The sequence below is a fragment of the Boleophthalmus pectinirostris genome, unplaced genomic scaffold (assembly GCF_026225935.1).
Source record: "Boleophthalmus pectinirostris isolate CB_2022bp ecotype Guang Dong unplaced genomic scaffold, ASM2622593v1 HiC_scaffold_1, whole genome shotgun sequence".
Classification (NCBI taxonomy): Eukaryota; Metazoa; Chordata; class Actinopteri; order Gobiiformes; family Gobiidae; genus Boleophthalmus; species Boleophthalmus pectinirostris.
Genome location: NW_026570970.1, coordinates 30,441,258 through 30,460,201, shown reverse-complemented (window position 1 = coordinate 30,460,201; position 18,944 = coordinate 30,441,258). Strand labels below are relative to the sequence as shown.

The following is an 18,944-nucleotide window of genomic DNA, read 5'->3' as shown; positions in this document are numbered from 1 at the left end:
GAAAACACAGCTCTTGCAGTGGGTGCGTGTGTGATTTTTCATTCCTAATTGGGCATAAATAATTGCATAACAAAACAATGCAACAAAAATAAAGCTGTTTGTGATTATATGCCATGTTTTTTACACTATAGTATAATCCAACTCTGAGTAAAAATATTCCAAATATTCAGAATACAGTACTCTGACTGGACTGTGTATTGCAATACGTTGCAAAATACATTTTAAAGCAGGTATTCAATATTCTAACTGAAGACATTTTCAAAGAAGTCTTCCCATCACAGTCCATTACCTGGTTCATGATCTCAGCGTTAGCTTTAGCCAGTGCATAGGGCATGTCTGTGGTCTGAGCTGTAGCTTTGAACAGGCTTGGGTGTTGGCGATACTTCCTCTCACTCAGGATCTCCGCAGCTTTCTTTGCCTTTTCCACATCGAGAGACCCAATGGGCACCCAGCCACAGCCCTTGATCCATTCCATATCAGCCTTGTACACAGCCTGGAAGTAAGGAAATAAACAACATAATATCATTTACTATTACAATATAATATAATTTACTATTTTTACCTAGGTTTTGTCAGCTTATTATTATTGTTGTTATTAATTTCTTGTTTAAATCCTAGAAATAATGTAAAACTTTCAAATATATTAACAAAAGTAAATAAATCAAAAGGGAATCCTAGTCTATATACTTCACATTTGTTCTTTTTTTTTTTAAAGTCCTATATTAAGTAAAATTCACTTGTGAGCTGTCACCTCATCAAAAGCATACCTGGAGTTGTGTTTTGTTTCATTCACACATGTTTGAGCAACCCTGTATTATTAGTCTGTCCACATCTCCAAAGCTTAAAATGCTCTGTTCCACCTTGTGATGTCATGAAGCGGTAGATTTCAAGTGAGCATGGAGTTTAAAAAATGGAGCATTTGTATTACCACATGACGTCACAAGGTGAAACAGAGTGTTTTGTGTTTGAGAGAAAAACATAACTTAAATATGCATAGTTAGTGTGCTAAACCTGTGTAAATGACAAAAAAACACAACTCCAGGTATGTTTTTGAATAACATTATAACAGAGATCAGGAAATAGCAACATATGGGCCCTTAAATCTTAAACTGTATTTATGGTGTCCCAGACCTGTTGAAATCACTGCTTTTTAATAATTTAATAATCGTCTTACTGTTAAATTGTTCACTAATGCTAAATACATATTTTAACTCACATCACTGCGCAGATCGTAGACTTTTCTGGCCTGGACCACATCATTGGAGTCGGGGAGGCAGGTCCAGTTGTGCAGCCTGGTCCTGTAGTTGAAATCATTCACTTGGACTTGGCATTTCTTGGCCAATTCAAGACTCAACATGTCGACTGGGAGGTGGAACTTGGTCTTGGATTTGTTGAAGTCCTTCTTGTACAAAGCATCACTGGCAATTTTGGCGGAGTTGATAGCCAGCATCATCAGAGGATCATCCTGAACACATCTTGCGCCAATGTGGTGACCAACCTGCTTACGGTATCCTGTCTTGTACTTGTACTGTGGTCAGAAGAGAGAGTACAGCATAATATAGCATAGGTGTACATTCAAAATAATCAGATAAAATGTAACAGCATAGTAAGATATTAGTAAAGAATTATTAATTAGCAACTGAGGATTTTCAATATACTATTTTTACATGAATACATTCCTGAGTAATAAAATGTACTGTACCTGTATGTCAATGCACAAGTACTAATGGGTTTCAGAAATTAGGACCGCTGCCATTCCAATTAACAATTTAAAACTAACAAATCATTTTAATGGAAAAAAAAGTCCTCTAAATGTTGCAAGAAGTCCATGAATAGGCATTGATATTAACTGCTATAAATTATTCATGAACATCTTGTTATTACATTTTTATTATTCCTTTACTGCTGTTTAATCATCATAAAATCCATGTTACTTACATCACTGATGATTTCTCTGCCATGTTTAGCAGCGATAACAGAAACAGCATCAGGTTTCATATCGTAGCCTTTCCTGAACATCTGCTCCACAGCCTCTCTGTAGATTTTCTGAAATGTAACAGATTCATTAAAAGACAAGTTATTGCAATTGAATTAAAACAATATTGTAAAGTTACTGAGTAGTTAATATGTACTGCTTGAGTTAATATAATGTTATAGGTGCAACTTTTATGTGTGACAAAGGCAATCAATACTTTTACATTTGATGTATTTTAGTTTATAGTTTATTCTTGTTTCATTCACTACTATTCTATATATATATATATATATATATACATATATATAAAGCTATAAAACTTACCCTGCTGATGTTATAAGCATTAGCCTTAGAAAGCAAAATCTCAGGAATATCAGGAGTAACATGGGTCTTGAGCTTGTCTGCTTCCCAGGCTGCAATGTAATTCCTCTGTAAGGCAAGAAAATATAACACATTAGGATTTTTGGGTTGCATGATTACAATGCATGTGTAGTTGTTTATCAGCACTAATTTGCTTATTAATAAAATCATGAGGCCATCGCTAATGTTCTGTACTCACTACTACACTGACACTACATTTGTTTGTTGCCATTTAACAAAACAGCTTATGGACATATTTATTAGTGGTAGCTGTGAGGAAAATACAAAACAAAAATCAAGTTTTTTTATTTATTTTTATTTTTTTATTTATGTATTTATTTAAGTGAATACATTTCAGCACTCATCCAAGCAGCTTCTTCAATTCAGTGCAGTAAGGAGTATGGGTTATTAGTTAAGTCCATTAGGGGCATGAATGATGATGCAAAATTGACTCGAGTGACAGCTCACACCTTTAAAGAGTTCAACACACTAATAACAGATTCTCTTCCTTACTGTAAACAACTAGATTGTGTTAGTTTCTGTGTAGTTAACTCCTCCCTGTAGACAGATAAAAGGCAGTGACTTTCCAGAATTCTGTCAAAACTGAAGTAGCTACTTGGATGAGTGGCAAAACATTTCTAAAAAATGTGAGTGCTGCATATAGGTTGCAAATAAATGTGAAAATATGTTACCTTGTTCATGATGTCAGCGTTAGCTTTGGCAAGGACCATAGGGATAGCTTGTGTATCAGAGGTGAATTTCAGAGTGTCTGGGCTCTGCTTGTACAAACGGTCACTGAGGATTTTGGCAGCGTTCTTGGCTTTCAGCACATCCAGTGACCCAATAGGAACCCATCCAACACCAATGACGTCTTCCATGTCTGCCTTGTAGACAGCCTAAAGAGAAAAAGTGCACAAAAGCATTCATAATTATATATTCCCAATATTGGATTTGGTTGAAAACATGACATTCAGAGAAGAGACATTTAAATCATATATTGTATCAGTACTGTTACATTTGAAAGAATGGCTAAGATATCTATTGATTGCTGGTTGATTACTTCATCGCATTACTTACGTCACTCTGGAGGTCATAAGCCTTTCTGGCCTGGACCACATCATTGGAGTCAGGGAGGCAGGTCCACTGGTGCAACTTGGTCCTGTAGTTGAAATCATTCACTTGGATCTGACATTTCTTGGCCAATTCAAGACTCAACATGTCGACAGGCAGATTGAACTTGGTCTTGGATTTGTTGAAGTCCTTCTTGTACAGAGCGTCACTAGCGATTTTGGCAGAGTTGATTGCCAGCACGAGTAGAGGATCGTCCTGAACACATCTGGCACCAATGTGGTGTCCAACTTGCTTACGGTATCCTGCATGGTACTTGTACTATTTGAAAGAAAAAAATATATTATGCAACTTTAGACATACAACACAACAGTAATTAAATAAGTAATAAATTGCCAATATTTCTCAAAAGCCCAATAGCCACAACGATCAGTTACTAATTATTACTACTTCTTCTCTTAATATTCTTAAACCACATTTAAACATTAAGTGCACTTATCGCACTTAACTTAAATAAGTTAAAATACATTCATTTTCTCAAGTTGGTTGACCGTACAATATACTAATATACTGTAGTAAAAGTATCAGATAATCAGATATTACATTCATAATAACTTTTCAATCATATCCATATTGGTTACAGACAGATAAATGTAAATGGAATTGTACAAGATGTAATTTTTTTTTTAAATCAGTACATCTTCATGGTTTATATTGGAGACACTGTATAAGTAGTATAAAAGACATATACATGTAACTGAGAAAAATCCTATTTACTCACATCACTGATAATTTCCCTGGAAGCTTTAGCGGCCTTCACAGAAATGGCATCCACAGGCAGGAAGTAGCCCTTCTTGATGGTCTCCTCAAATCCTTGTCTGTACAGTTTCTGCAAGGAAAGCAGACAGTTGGGGAGCTCATTTTAGCCCAATACAATGGCAATAACTACTATCTTAAAGTGGTAATATGCATTAAATCTAATATAACTGTGTATTTAGTTTAGCATTAGCAACCATCAACAATTAGTCCTATTTGTCACCTGGCTCATATTGATCCTGTTTTGCTGAGAGAGGATGATCTCAGGAGTGTCAGGCAAGATGTGCAGCTTAGTCTTGTCATTCTCCCAGGCTTCCACATAGAGGCGCTAAAAACACACACAAAATTCCAAATCATTGTCACAACAGCAAATAAAACTTAGAACACAGTGCAGCTGAAAGAATTAAACAGGAGGAAATTTTCATACATTATGCCAAGTCGCATTGACCTGTAGCGTGCTCCAAGGGTTAATCTTGGGGCCCCTTTTATTCATCCTTTAAAGGGTTCATCAGGTTACTTTGGCTAAAATCAACAAATCTTTTTTGTTCAAGTCCAGGTTGAAAAAGAACCACCCATGTGTTTTATCAGCTATTTTAAATTTAATTTTTAAGCCTATTTTCCTGCTTTGGTGAACGTGTGTGGTTCATTTTTCGTTACTGTGACTTACACTATGTATGAACAGTACTATTCAAATAAATATGACTCGCAAGGTAGTCTTATTCTAAAAGAAATATCCATGTACATTACAAGTTATATGTACTTCTTAGAGTTTTTAATATTACTGTGTTTAGTAATTTAAATGCAGCTGAGTTGTACCTGGTTCATAGTTTGGGCATTGTTCTTGGCCAGGACAAGATTCATGGCATCAGTGGGGCTAGTGAAAGGCACAGTGCTTGGGTGCTGACGATATTTCCTCTCACTCAGAATCTCTGCAGCTTTCTTAGCTTTCTCTACATCCAGAGACCCTATGGGCACCCAACCAAGACCCTGCAGCCATTTCAGATCAGCCTTGTACACAGCCTAAAGAAAACAAGAAAACATTTAACAACTAAACATATTTTAGAACATTGGAGAAAGAAAAAATTGTTCATGCTTACGTCACTCTGGAGGTCATAGGCTGTTCTGGCCTGAACAACATCATTGGAGTCAGGCAGACAAGTCCAGTTGTGCAGCCTTGTGATGTAGTTAGCGTGGTTGACTTGAATCTGGTTCTTCTTGGCCAGTTCAAAGGCCAGCATGTCCACAGGCAGGTGGAACTTGGTCTTGGACTTGTGGAAGTCCTTCTTGTACAGAGCATCACTGGCGATTTTGGCGGAGTTTATGGCCAGCATGAGCAGAGGGTCGTCCTGAACACATCTGGCACCAATGTGATGTCCAACCTGTTTACGGTAGCCTGCATGGTACTTGTACTAGAGAAAACATAATAATATAATGAGGAATAAATAAGAGTTGGGCCTCACAATTAAGTTAACAGACCAAACATGCTATTGTTTTCTTACATCACTGGCAATGTCTCTTGAAGCTTTGGCTGCCAAAATGGGAATGGCATCTTGGCGCATGTCATAGCCCTTCTTCTTGGACTCCTCATGGGCCTGTTTGTACGCTTTCTGTAAATTAATATAAACATAATATACTTAAATATCATATGGCAGAGTGTGTAAAACATTATACCAATTATACACTTACCAAGCTGTAGTTAACATTGTTGGCTTTGGCCAGGAGGATATCCATGGCATCAGGCATAACGTGGATGTTTGTCTTGTCATTGTTCCAGGCTTCAACATAAGATTTCTATAATGCCAGAATATAAGTTTATTTACCACATATTATACTGTACTGATTTGTTGCTCTGAGATATATATATCTTTGAAAAAAAATATATACCTGGTTCATGATTTGGTTGTTGGCCTTAGCCAGAACCATGGGCATGTCTTCAGTGGTGCTGGTGAACTTGAAGTTACTTGGATGCTGGCGGTAGTTCCTCTCACTGAGGACTTTACCAGCATATTTAACTTTCTCAACATCAATTGAACCAATGGGCACCCACCCAAGACCCTTCAGCCACTTCAGATCTGCCTTGTACACAGCCTGTAGGACACAGAAAAATATTTTACAGCTTAAAAAGAAAAGAAATAGTTAAATTGCTACACTTCCATCAGTCTGCCCCAGGGCACCTGTGGCTACAATAGTAGCTTACCACCACTGGTTATAGAGTGAATGAATAATTGAATAATGCTCTGTAAAGTGTGTTTGAGTGTCCATAAAATTGATGCATTATTATTATTATTATTATTATTATTATTATTAATATACTTACGTCACTCTGGAGGTCATAGGCTGTTCTGGCCTGAACAACATCATTGGAGTCGGGCAGACAAGTCCAGTTGTGCAGCCTTGTGATGTAGTTAGCGTGGTTGACTTGAATCTGGTTCTTCTTGGCCAGTTCAAAGGCCAGCATGTCCACAGGCAGGTGGAACTTGGTCTTGGACTTGTGGAAGTCCTTCTTGTACAGAGCATCACTGGCGATTTTGGCGGAGTTTATGGCCAGCATGAGCAGAGGGTCGTCCTGAACACATCTGGCACCAATGTGATGTCCAACCTGTTTACGGTAGCCTGCATGGTACTTGTACTAGAGAAAACATAATAATATAATGAGGAATAAATAAGAGTTGGGCCTCACATTTAAGTTAACAGATCAAACATGCTATTGTATTCTTACATCACTGGCAATGTCTCTTGAAGCTTTGGCTGCCAAAATGGGAATGGCATCTTGGCGCATGTCATACCCCTTCTTCTTGGACTCCTCATGGGCCTGTTTGTACGCTTTCTGTAAATTAATATAAACATAATATACTTAAATATCATATGGCAGAGTGTGTAAAACATTATACCAATTATACACTTACCAAGCTGTAGTTAACATTGTTGGCTTTGGCCAGGAGGATATCCATGGCATCAGGCATAACGTGGATGTTTGTCTTGTCATTGTTCCAGGCTTCAACATAAGATTTCTATAATGCCAGAATATAAGTTTATTTACCACATATTATACTGTACTGATTTGTTGCTCTGAGATATATATATCTTTGAAAAAAATATATACCTGGTTCATGATTTGGTTGTTGGCCTTAGCCAGAACCATGGGCATGTCTTCAGTGGTGCTGGTGAACTTGAAGTTACTTGGATGCTGGCGGTAGTTCCTCTCACTGAGGACTTTACCGGCGTATTTAACTTTCTCAACATCAATTGAACCAATGGGTACCCACCCAAGACCCTTCAGCCACTTCAGATCTGCCTTGTACACAGCCTGTAGACAATAACAATAGTATATTCTTCAGAAATTGAAATTCAAGGAAGTATTTAGAATTGTTAAAGAAACTGGTATACTTACGTCACTCTGGAGGTCATAGGCTGTTCTGGCCTGAACAACATCATTGGAGTCGGGGAGGCAGGTCCAGTTGTGCAGCTTTGTGATATAGTTAGCATGGTTGACTTGAATCTGGTTCTTCTTGGCCAGTTCAAAGGCCAGCATGTCCACGGGGAGGTGGAACTTGGTCTTGGATTTGTGGAAGTCCTTCTTGTACAGAGCATCACTGGCAATTCTGGCAGAGTTCAGAGCCAGCATGAGCAGAGGGTCGTCCTGGATGCTGCGAGCACCAATGTGATGTCCAACCTGCTTACGGTATCCTGCCTTGTACTTGTACTACAGACAGAAACAAAATAATGATTACCACAGGAATTTAAAACTACAGCTCTCCATTCTACAGTTTAGAGAAGAACCTATTAAATGTTTTCTTACATCACTGGCAATGTCTCTTGAAGACTTGGCAGCCACAATGGAAATAGCATCTTGGCGCATGTCATAGCCCTTCTTCTTGGAGTCCTCATGGGCCTGCTTGTATGCTTTCTAAATTGAAAAATAAGGGAAAAGAGACAGCTATATTGTGCAAATACTGAAGGGTTTAGATGAACTTAATAAGTGCACATCAAAAACATACCACACTGTAGTTGAGTTTGTTGGCTTTGGCCAGGAGGACATCCATGGCATCGGGCATAATGTGGATGGAAGTCTTGTCCTTCTCCCAGGCAGCTGTGTAAGCACTCTGCAAACATGTTTAGAAGCATTTAATACAAAAATGATCAACAAAATATGCAACAAAAAAAATGCATAAAAATAATAGTAGAAAATATTAATGCTGCTCGAACACCTTGTTCATGATCTGGTTGTTAGCCTTAGCCAGAGCCATGGGCATATCCTCTGCAGTACTGGTGAACTTGAAGTTGCTTGGATGCTGACGATAACTCTTCTCATCAAGGATTTTACCCGCATATTTAACTTTCTCAACATCAATTGAACCAACGGGCACCCATCCAAGGCCTTTCAGCCACTTCAGATCAGCCTTGTACACAGCCTGAGAACAAAAATAGCAGATTTTTTAAAACATGTTGTCTTATGCATATTAAATAAATTGCCTGCTATACTTACGTCACTCTGGATGTCATAAGCTGCTCTAGCCTGGACCACATCATTGGAGTCGGGCAGACAGGTCCAGTTGTGCAGCCTTGTGATGTAGTTAGCGTGGTTGACTTGAATCTGGTTCTTCTTGGCCAGTTCAAAGGCCAGCATGTCCACAGGCAGGTGGAACTTGGTCTTGGACTGGTGGAAGTCCTTCTTGTACAGAGCGTCACTGGCAATTTTGGCGGAGTTCAGAGCCAGCATGAGCAGAGGGTCGTCCTGGATGCTGCGAGCACCAATGTGATGTCCAACCTGCTTACGGTATCCAGTCTTGTACTTGTACTAGAAATACATCAAGGTTTGATCAGAGAAAGAAAATTAAGGTCTATCTACCATTCATGCTTTTTAATAGTACATTTTAATTTAATTGCTTTACATGTAACTGTCTAACTTGAACTACCACTCTTGATCTCACTTAATTACAAATTTACTATTTAATTCTGTTCTATTCAGTATACTGTTCAGTGCCTTATAAACTAAATTGTAAACCAAGAATTGTCAGATGTATTGTGAGTACTAAAGCCACTGTTCTAAGGAGTGGGTTGACATTTATTCTGTACTTACATCACTGGCAATAGCTGTGGAGGCCTTAGCAGCCTGGACAGCAATAGCATCAGCACGGAAATTGTGTCCTTTCTTCTTTGCCAACTCATTGTCCAACTTGTATAGTTTCTGGAAACCAAAACACAAAGAAATGAATAAACATCTAATTGTGATGCAGAAATCAATTGTGTTGTAAATAAATTATACTGTACCACACTGTAGTTCTTTCTATTTTCACGAGCCAGCACAACATCCATAGCATCAGGCATAAGGTGAATAGTAGTCTTGTCCTTCTCCCAGGCTTGACTATAGGCTTGCTATTTACACAAATGGAAAAAAAAAAATACTTATTGTCCATAGAATTCATCAGTCGGAGTGTGTGACATTAAGTGTTTGCACTTATTCTATACTACACTAAATACATCGTACCTTTTAACACAAAGTAAAAGACAGCCTGTAGAAACATGTACTTGTAGGTTTATGTGCTGAATTACATGTTATTATTGGTTACAAAGTGTGTTACATTCAGGTTACGTGTAATTACAGATTGTTACAAAGTGGAATGAAAAAACTGTCATCCAAACGTGTGTACCTTGTTCATGATCTGGTTGTTCGCTGAGGCCAGTGCCACATCCATGGACTGCATGTCTTTGGTGAATTTGAATTGGCTTGGGTGCTGGCGGTAATTTTTCTCATTTAAAATCTGACCTGCGATTCTGGCCTTTTCCACGTCCAGAGACCCAATGGGGACCCATCCCAGGCCTCTGAAGTAGTTCTGGTACTCACTCTTGTACTGATTCTGTGGAAGAAAACATTAACAAAAAAATATTTATTATACAACTCAATTTGTCAATGTAAACAATCTTGCTTACTTGTAATATTTTTGACTAAATTGCTTGCTTTTATGTCCAATATGGGCTAATATAAGCAAGCCAATTGATTCATTAAACTAAATAAGACATATAAATATACTCTATAACTAGCTATTATTTTTCAGGGCTGGGCTTTATAACAAGAATACGTATATTGCTAATTCTATTTACTTAATCCAACCGATTTAAACACAATAAAATATTTTTTGAGAAGTCATTCACAACATATATACTCACATCACTGGCAATGAACTGCATGTTACGAGCCAGTTCCAAGTTCATGGCATCAGGGAGGAGCATGTTGCTGTGTGAAATCTGTTTGTAGCCAGCATTGGTCTGAGCTTTGGTGGCCTGTTTGGCGTGAACAATGCTCATCATGTCGACTGGGGAGTGGTACTTCAGCTTGGACTTGTGGTAGTCCTTCTTGTAGTTTTTATCGCTCTGGTGTTTAGCCACCTCCATATAGTGAACCAGGAGAGGATCGTCCTGCAGGCTGCGCAAACCAACATGGTGTCCCTTGGCTTTCTCAAAGGCCAGCTTGTACTTGTACTGTCAAATGAATAAAATACTTTTCATTTAGGAACATTGTATTGATATTTCAGATAGCAGTATCATTATCACAAGGTTCTATGAGATGCTTTAGTTATGCAACACTAACCAACTAGCCTAATTATTGGTTAGTAGTTGAGAAAAAAACATAGTGGCTGTTAAATTCCTGTTACTGAATACTAGTATATATGCTACTGCTGTGTCCTTAGGCAAGACACATTTTACCAGCTTGCCTCCAGTGTTACTTTTTGCATATTTATGACCAATTACTGTGCATTCTCTGTAAAAAGTAATGCTGAATAGAAAAACATCTTATATTAGAATTAGAATCTTATTTTTAAAAAAAAACATCTTATAGACAAATATCCAGAAATACTTGAGAAAGAGTAAGAAAGACATATTGATATTACTTACATTGCTAGCAATAATGGTGCCAGTCTTAGCGGCCACAATTGGGATGGCATCTGCCTTCATGTTGTGACCCTTCAGAGCCATTTCCACCAGTCCAGCTTTATAAAGTTTCTGTAAAAGAGAAAAAAAACATATATTAACCAAAAAGTATAAACTTGTAATTTGAAAATATGTAATCAATGACTAAAGTGTAATTTTGGTTTTTACATGCAACTGCTACAGAGTATGTATTGACAAGAGGAAACTAAGCAGTTAAGAAAAGGGTGTTTTTTGAACTATTTTTTGGCTAGTGTAACCCTTGACCCTCTATTAACACATTAAGACTCATTAAGTGCAATGTAACACAATATAACTACCTGTAGCAACCTGTAGCAACCAGTATCTAAATGCAGTGTAATTACACAGTTGTTACATGGCACATTATACGGTAGTCATTGTTGTAGGTAAATAGTATTAAGTGAAGTGTGAAATAAATTCTGACCTAAATTACAGATAGGCTACAGTATATTATAGCTATAAATATGATTTCTGTTTTTAAAAAAAATACATTTACCATTAAGTTGATTATATTTTGCATTTTATTTTCTTACCTGGTTCATGTTGAGAGCATTAGCTTTAGCCAGGAGAACATCCATAGCATCAGGCATGACATGGATAGTGGTCTTGTCCTTCTCCCATTTCTCAGTATAGGCTTTCTGCAAGTAAACAAATTAGAGACATTTTTACAGTTTGCTATTAGTAAATATTGCCATTATAATGTAAATAAAATAACAATGCTATACCTTGTTCATGATCTGGTTGTTGGCAGTGGCCAGAGCAACATCCATAGAGTCCATGAGTTTATGATATTTGAAGACAGATGGATGAGTGCGATACCTTCTCTCACTCAGAATGTCTCCACCAACTTTAGCGGTTTCCACTGGGAGTGACCCAATGGGCACCCAACCACAGCCCCTGACAAAGTTGTTGTATTCTGATTTGTATTCCACCTATGGAGAAACACAATGAACATATGTCAGTAATATCCCTTTAAATACAATGTAACAGACAAGTAACAACCACAAATAACAACTAATAATTGCATGATATTTAGTACTGTGTTGTGTTGAAGTTACATGTTATTAGCAATTGTTACACATGTATTCATCTTAATTCTGGAGGTTGAATTACTATGTAAAGCTTGTAGCCATGATTTAAATCTGGTTCCAGACTAAAGCAGTCAAGAGGGTCAAACAAAATGCCTACTTACTAAGTCAAAAATCTCTCAGCATCAATTGTTATAGATTAGCATCATCTAGCCGATATTTGCACTTTTAGCTCATCAGCTATCTGCCTTAAATTTTCAACACAAGCCAATATTTGGTTAAAGAAAAATACACATAAAGCTTTATTTAAATGCTTTAGTGCAAAGAGATAACTGTTGAAAACTTGACTATACAATCCTACATGACTACAATTCTATAGATTTATGGTAAAAAAAAAAAAGTGCTGTGGGTGATTTATAGTAAATTTAAATAGCATAATTTGGGGAAAATTATCAAAACTGGGCATACATATCAGCGACAAAATCTTGATAGATAGATAAGACAAATACTTAATTGATCCTAAAGGAAATTACATTTTTGGCAAAGGTTATGGATTTTAAACATTTGTAAACTGGTATAGGCTTTGGCCATGAAAAAAATAAAATAAAAAAGGGTCGCTCTCTAATAGATATTGTTTTAGATTGATTATTATTCATATATTCTTGCTAAATTAGAAGGATGATAATTATTCATATATTCTTGCTCCATTAGAAGGATGATTATTATTCATATATTCTTGCTCCAAAATGCCTTCTGTACACTCTATCAAGATTTGTTGTGAGGCCTTCATAAGCAAAAAACTATTTTCCAATTTCATTATGCTATCAGTGGTCAGAACTTTAATAATCTGAGAACTATCCAGAACATAGATGAAACCCTATAATTTTAAGGGTATAATTGGTGCTATGTGACCATAAACTGAAACTTACATCACTGCAGATGGTGTTCATGGTTCGTGCCAACACCAAGTTCATGGCATCAGGCATCAGCACGTTGCTGTGTGAAATCTGTTTGTAGCCAGCATTTGTCTGAGCTTTGGTGGCCTGTTTGGCGTGGGTAATGCTCATCATATCGACTGGGGTGTGGTACTTCAGCTTGGACTTGTGGTAGTCCTTCTTGTAGTTCTTATCACTTTGGTGTTTAGCCACCTCCATGTAGTGAACCAGGAGAGGGTCATCCTGCAGGCTGCGGAAACCAACATGGTGTCCCTTGGCTTTCTGAAAGGCCAGCTTGTACTTGTACTGGAAATTAAATTCAGAAAATTTAGTAAACAAATATGTAAATAATAGGGTTGCAACTAATGATTGTTCCGGTAGTCAACAAGTCAAACAATTAACAACAATTAACCAAACAATTGATTTTGTCCATTTATGAAGATCAGTAAACTGAAACACACTGGCATCTCAGGTGATGCCATCAGTGTTTTCTTTTTTTTTTTTACATTGCAATTTTTCAGATTCAATAATGGTGCTGTCTATGTTATATATTATAAAAGGTTTTTTTGTCTTAGCTTCTCTAGTTTCATTAACGATTAGCAATGTCTAAATATAAATATGGATATTATAATAGTTAATTAATCACTAGTCACCATTCACCATTCACCATTCTGATTATCACTGCAGCCCTAGTAAATATATGTTTTTTCTGAATCAAAATGATTAAATACTTACATCACTAGCAATAATAGTGCCACTCTTGGCAGCCACAATTGGGATGGCATCTGCCTTCATGTTGTGACCTTTGAGGGCCATTTCCACCAATCCGGCTTTGTAAAGTTTCTGGAAAAAACAGATAAACATATGTTACAATACCATACACTGGCAATGTTTACACAACAATTTGGTCATTATTGGATTTCATTACCAAATTATTAAAATGGCATGTAAGCAGTGCCTATGTTAACATGTATACCAAAATCTGATTATAATCTGGTTTCTTAACCTGAAAAATCTGATGATGATGATGAGTATTCAGAGGGACCATGATTAGATTATTTTAATGATTTCATAACAAAAAAATCTGATAATAATATGATTTAGAGTGCCAACCACTTACACTACCAGGCAAAGAAAATTATGCAAAAAAGTGCAAACTAATGTGGTAAAAACAAAAATAAAAGAGAAAATGTTATCTTAAAATTGAATTGTACTTTGTTTTCAAAATAAAACTCAAAATATCCATTAATAAACTAACACATGTCGCCAGGTGTTTTTCTATGATCAGATTTCTCTTGTGCATGTGAACGTGCACCAAAAATTGAATCTAATTATTGCATTATCTCTTCATTCTGGCTGATTGTTTATTTTTCTTACATTTTGTATTGTAAAATGACCATACCTGATTCATATTGAGAGCATTAGCTTTAGCCAGGAGAACATCCATAGCATCAGGCATGACATGGATAGTGGTCTTGTCCTTCTCCCATTTCTCAGTATAGGCTTTCTGTATGTGAATGAATTAGACAAACAGTCACACTTTGAATAATTATTGCCATTATAATGTAAAATAACAGTGCTATACCTTGTTCATGATCTGGTTATTGGCAGTGGCCAGAGCAACATCCATAGAGTCCATGAGTTTATGGTATTTGAAGACAGATGGATGGGTGCGATACCTTCTCTCACTCAGAATGTCTCCACCAACTTTAGCGGTTTCCACTGGGAGTGACCCAATGGGCACCCAGCCACAGCCCCTGACAAAGTTGTTGTATTCTGATTTGTATTCAGTCTAGAATGGAAAAAAACAATATTGCCATTATTTATTATATTGAACAACAGCAAGCATAGTATACACAAACCAGGTCTAACACAGTGCTAACCCAGAACAAAACCAGATCAAACCAGAACTAAACTGGGTCTAATCCAGAACAAAACCAGGTCTAACCCAGAAATAAACCAGGTCTAACCCAAAAATAAACCAGGTCTAACCCAAAAATAAACCAGGTCTAACCCAGAGCTAAACCAGGTCTAACTGAGAATTAAACCAGGTCTAACCCAGAAAAACATCAGGTCTTACCAAGAATTAAACCAGATCCAACCCAGGCCTAAACCAGGTTTAATCAAGGACTAAACCAGGTCTAACCCAGAATTAAACCAGGTGTAACCCAGAACTAAACCAAGTCTAACCCAGAACTAAACCAAGACTAACCCAGGACTAAATCAGCTCTAACCCAGGGCTAAACCAGGTCTAATCTAGGAATAAATCAGGTCTCACCCAGATCTAAACCAGGTCTAACTAAGCACCAGATTAGGTCTAACCAAGGCCTAAACCAGGTCTAACCCAGAACTAAACCAGCATCACTAACAGATACTGATCACTGCAGAGACTTCATGATGGATATTATTTTGTGGGTATTGTTTATAAGATATAATGAGTTAAAAATTTTGTCACTTACATCACTAGCCTGGGTGTTCATGGTACGGCACAGCTGCAGGTGCAAATTGTCAGGCAAAAGCATGTAGCTGTGAGGGATCTTCTTGTACCCAGCCATGGTCTGAGCTTTAGTAGCCTCTTTAGCATGGATCAGGCTCAGCATGTCGACTGGGGTGTGGTACTTCAGCTTGGACTTGTGGTAGTCCTTCTTGTAGTTCTTTTCACTTTGGTGTTTAGCCACCTCCATGTAGTGAACCAGGAGTGGGTCATCCTGCAGGCTGCGGAAACCAACATGGCGTCCCTTGGATTTCACAAACTCCTTCTTGTACTGGACCTAAAACAGAAGAGATGGAGTTAGGAGCCATAATGTTTTCGAACTGAGAGAAAATGTATCCAAGAAACTGCTTTTGTTAGATTTAAGACTTCTGGTATTTAAGAGAAGATTTAGACAGTTTACACCCTGATTTTGATTAAAAACAAAAATTGAATATTCAGTACAGTTTTGTCAAAATTAGTTAGTCGTTTCCCATATAAACACTGATCTAAAACAAATAGTAGTGTGTAAGTGTAATAACCAAAATCCTTAACTCTCTTAGTGTAATTACAAGTCCATAGTGTGTTACAGTGTACTTAATAAAATAAATTAATAGTTTTATTGATTGTGTTTAGTTCATTAGAGATAGTACCACTAGAGATGGTACCACTAGATGTCTCCCCCATGCATTATTTGGGTTATCCTAGTATTGATTAGTGTGTAACTAATACGTAACAAATGCATGTTTGCGTTATAACTGCTTAATATATATTACTTGTTATACTTACATCACTAGCGATGTGTCTTCCCTGCTTGGCATGCAGAATGGGAATAGCATCAGGCTTCATGTCATAACCTTTAGCAATGGTCTCCAGCCACTTGTGCTTATAGTAACTCTGTGGACAAAAAAAACCCCAAAACATATGTTATTAGATGGTTTAAATATTTTTAGATTTTTGTTGTACTTTATTTTTAATACTTACCTCGCTAAGGGTTTGGGCATTGAATTTAGCCTGGAGGAATTCAGGGCTATCCACAGGGAGGTTGTAAGTGTGCACAAACTTCTCACCAGAAGCCTTGTAAGAAGCCTAAACAAAGTACCGTTATCATTATTAGCAACATATGGAAAATACATACATATATCTGTATAAAAAAAAGTTGAAATTAATAGAATAATTTTATCTGATATACGCACTTTAAAGTCAACATTTCTATATTTCTGAGTGTTTTAGTGGACCAATGTTTCTTTTTTATGAGCTTATTCTTACTTTATCCATGATCTTGGTGTTGGCCAGGGCGAGAGCCATGTGCATAGCATCAGTTTTGCTGGTGAATTTGAAGTTGCTCGGGTGTTGACGGTAACCTTTGTCATCCAGGGCAGTTGTGGCAGCTTTAGCCAATTCAACCGGAATGGAGCCAATGGGGACCCACCCAGTGCCTTTGCTGTAGTTGTTGTACTCAGACTTGTACTGGTTCTGTAAAGAAAGGGAAATGGTTACAGTAATTTTGTTATTACATGGATAAGATAAAAGATAAAAGGTGACATACAGTTTAGGGTTTAATGCAAAAAAAAAAATACCGTGTGCTATCCTTTACAATTTGGACATAAATTTTTTCTACACTTGTGTTTGCTGTCAGTAGTGAATGGGCACTTTTTGGACACGTAAATATGCATTACAAGTAGTAACTTTCCATAGAATGAATGCAGAATTAGGGATGTCACAATACTGCATTTTAGTGTTATGATAATTGTGAGAAAAAAAACACCATGATTTAATGATTACTCAATTCAATAATAATAATGGTAGTAATAATAATAATTCAGTTATTGACACCATGATAAACAATGGTGGAATCCCACTTTCTTTCATTTCCTTTATCTAATATGTTTCAGTTTGTGACCAACTTTATGAAATCAAACTTTTTGAATGACGAAGTAAAGTTGAACTGACATAAACAGCCAGATTAAAAAGAACTTTACATTCAATGTACTTACTGGAGTATAGATTAAATGGAAATGAGTAAATTTTGCTTTTAAAATTGTTACAATTATTTTTTTTACTGTAAGGATTAGAAGTGTAAGGCATCATCATGCAGTAATTGTGTTAAAGATCTATGAACTTGCACTGTTTTGTCAAATTCCAAGATTAGAAAGGAGTTTGTATTCTGACTAATACCTCACTAAACTGGATGTAATAGGCCGTCTCATGATGAGCGTTCATTGTAAATATATATCAAATTTATACCTAAAATTTCACTTATGAAAATTTATAAATGATATAATTATATAGACTTGTACTCACATCACTCTGGATATCCATCATGGTACGGCACAGCTGCAGGTTCATATTGTCAGGCAGGAGGCAGTAGCTGTGAGGGATCTTCTTGTACCCAGCCATGGTCTGAGCTTTAGTAGCCTCTTTAGCATGGACCATGCTCAGCATGTTGACTGGGGTGTGGTACTTCAGCTTGGACTTGTGGTAGTCCTTCTTGTAGTTCTTATCGCTCTGGTGTTTAGCCACCTCCATGTAGTGAACCAGGAGAGGGTCATCCTGCAGGCTGCGGAAACCAACATGGCGTCCCTTGGCTTTCTGATAGGCCAGCTTGTACTTGTACTGTCAAGTGAAATAAAAACAGTGTCATTGCTTTAGTGTTATATCTTTAATTATGCATAGATATTTCATATTCTCCTCTGTTTGAACTCTGCCTTGTCAAGTAAAATATTTTTACCACAGGTTCAAATAAATATGCTAATCTGATCATTGTAATGTTAAGTAATTTTACATGTGTAAATACATAGAACTTGCTTGTACTGGAATTTTACCAGTTGTACTAAATGTACAATGCTTTTTCATATGATTATTTAAGATATTTTCAATGTGTGCACGTTAATTAATATTTACTCAGTTGACACTTATACAACACTTTTCATTTATAAATAATGTGCAATGCATTTTATATTTACATTTAAGATTTTGCTTAACCAATATTAGTTTTACTTACATCACTGGCAATGTCCCGGGAACTTTTTGCAGCAACCACAGGAATAGCATCTTCCTTCATGTGATGTCCTTTCAGGAGGTCCCGGCGGTGAGAGTAGGTATAGAAGTTCTATGAGAATATTACAAAATGTATTTCTTCATTGTTTCATTTAGATAAAAGTAAAAAAAAAAAAAAGAAGAAGAATTGTACCTGGCTGATGTTGACAGCGTTGTATCTAGCTTGTTGAAATTCAGGTGCATCAGCAGGAAGGTGGTAAGTGTGCATGAACTTCTCTCCACTGGCTTTATAGTCTTTCTGTAATTCACACAACAAACAGCTCACAGTTTATAATATAAACTAT

General features: G+C 36.9%; 1 protein-coding gene across 1 annotated transcript in view; it reads right to left on the bottom strand.

The window, feature by feature from the left end:
• The window catches only part of neb (nebulin), a 92,079-nt gene that overhangs the window by 55,608 nt on the left and 17,527 nt on the right, over positions 1-18,944 (bottom strand). Inside the window, exons 25-64 of the mRNA XM_055148249.1 lie at positions 18,794-18,898; positions 18,605-18,712; positions 17,905-18,216; positions 16,870-17,076; positions 16,585-16,689; positions 16,390-16,497; positions 15,590-15,901; positions 14,716-14,922; positions 14,533-14,637; positions 13,866-13,973; positions 13,125-13,436; positions 11,893-12,099; positions 11,701-11,805; positions 11,114-11,221; positions 10,388-10,699; positions 9,871-10,077; positions 9,491-9,595; positions 9,300-9,407; positions 8,706-9,017; positions 8,428-8,631; positions 8,218-8,322; positions 8,019-8,126; positions 7,611-7,922; positions 7,323-7,526; positions 7,126-7,230; positions 6,939-7,046; positions 6,537-6,848; positions 6,104-6,307; positions 5,906-6,010; positions 5,719-5,826; positions 5,317-5,628; positions 5,036-5,239; positions 4,443-4,547; positions 4,185-4,292; positions 3,413-3,724; positions 3,028-3,231; positions 2,300-2,404; positions 1,939-2,046; positions 1,217-1,528; positions 290-493 (exon numbers count right to left, since the gene is read on the bottom strand). Of these exons, the coding sequence (XP_055004224.1) occupies positions 290-493; positions 1,217-1,528; positions 1,939-2,046; positions 2,300-2,404; positions 3,028-3,231; positions 3,413-3,724; positions 4,185-4,292; positions 4,443-4,547; positions 5,036-5,239; positions 5,317-5,628; positions 5,719-5,826; positions 5,906-6,010; positions 6,104-6,307; positions 6,537-6,848; positions 6,939-7,046; positions 7,126-7,230; positions 7,323-7,526; positions 7,611-7,922; positions 8,019-8,126; positions 8,218-8,322; positions 8,428-8,631; positions 8,706-9,017; positions 9,300-9,407; positions 9,491-9,595; positions 9,871-10,077; positions 10,388-10,699; positions 11,114-11,221; positions 11,701-11,805; positions 11,893-12,099; positions 13,125-13,436; positions 13,866-13,973; positions 14,533-14,637; positions 14,716-14,922; positions 15,590-15,901; positions 16,390-16,497; positions 16,585-16,689; positions 16,870-17,076; positions 17,905-18,216; positions 18,605-18,712; positions 18,794-18,898 (7,302 nt within the window). The remainder of the gene's footprint in view (positions 1-289; positions 494-1,216; positions 1,529-1,938; positions 2,047-2,299; positions 2,405-3,027; positions 3,232-3,412; positions 3,725-4,184; positions 4,293-4,442; positions 4,548-5,035; positions 5,240-5,316; positions 5,629-5,718; positions 5,827-5,905; positions 6,011-6,103; positions 6,308-6,536; positions 6,849-6,938; positions 7,047-7,125; positions 7,231-7,322; positions 7,527-7,610; positions 7,923-8,018; positions 8,127-8,217; positions 8,323-8,427; positions 8,632-8,705; positions 9,018-9,299; positions 9,408-9,490; positions 9,596-9,870; positions 10,078-10,387; positions 10,700-11,113; positions 11,222-11,700; positions 11,806-11,892; positions 12,100-13,124; positions 13,437-13,865; positions 13,974-14,532; positions 14,638-14,715; positions 14,923-15,589; positions 15,902-16,389; positions 16,498-16,584; positions 16,690-16,869; positions 17,077-17,904; positions 18,217-18,604; positions 18,713-18,793; positions 18,899-18,944) is intronic.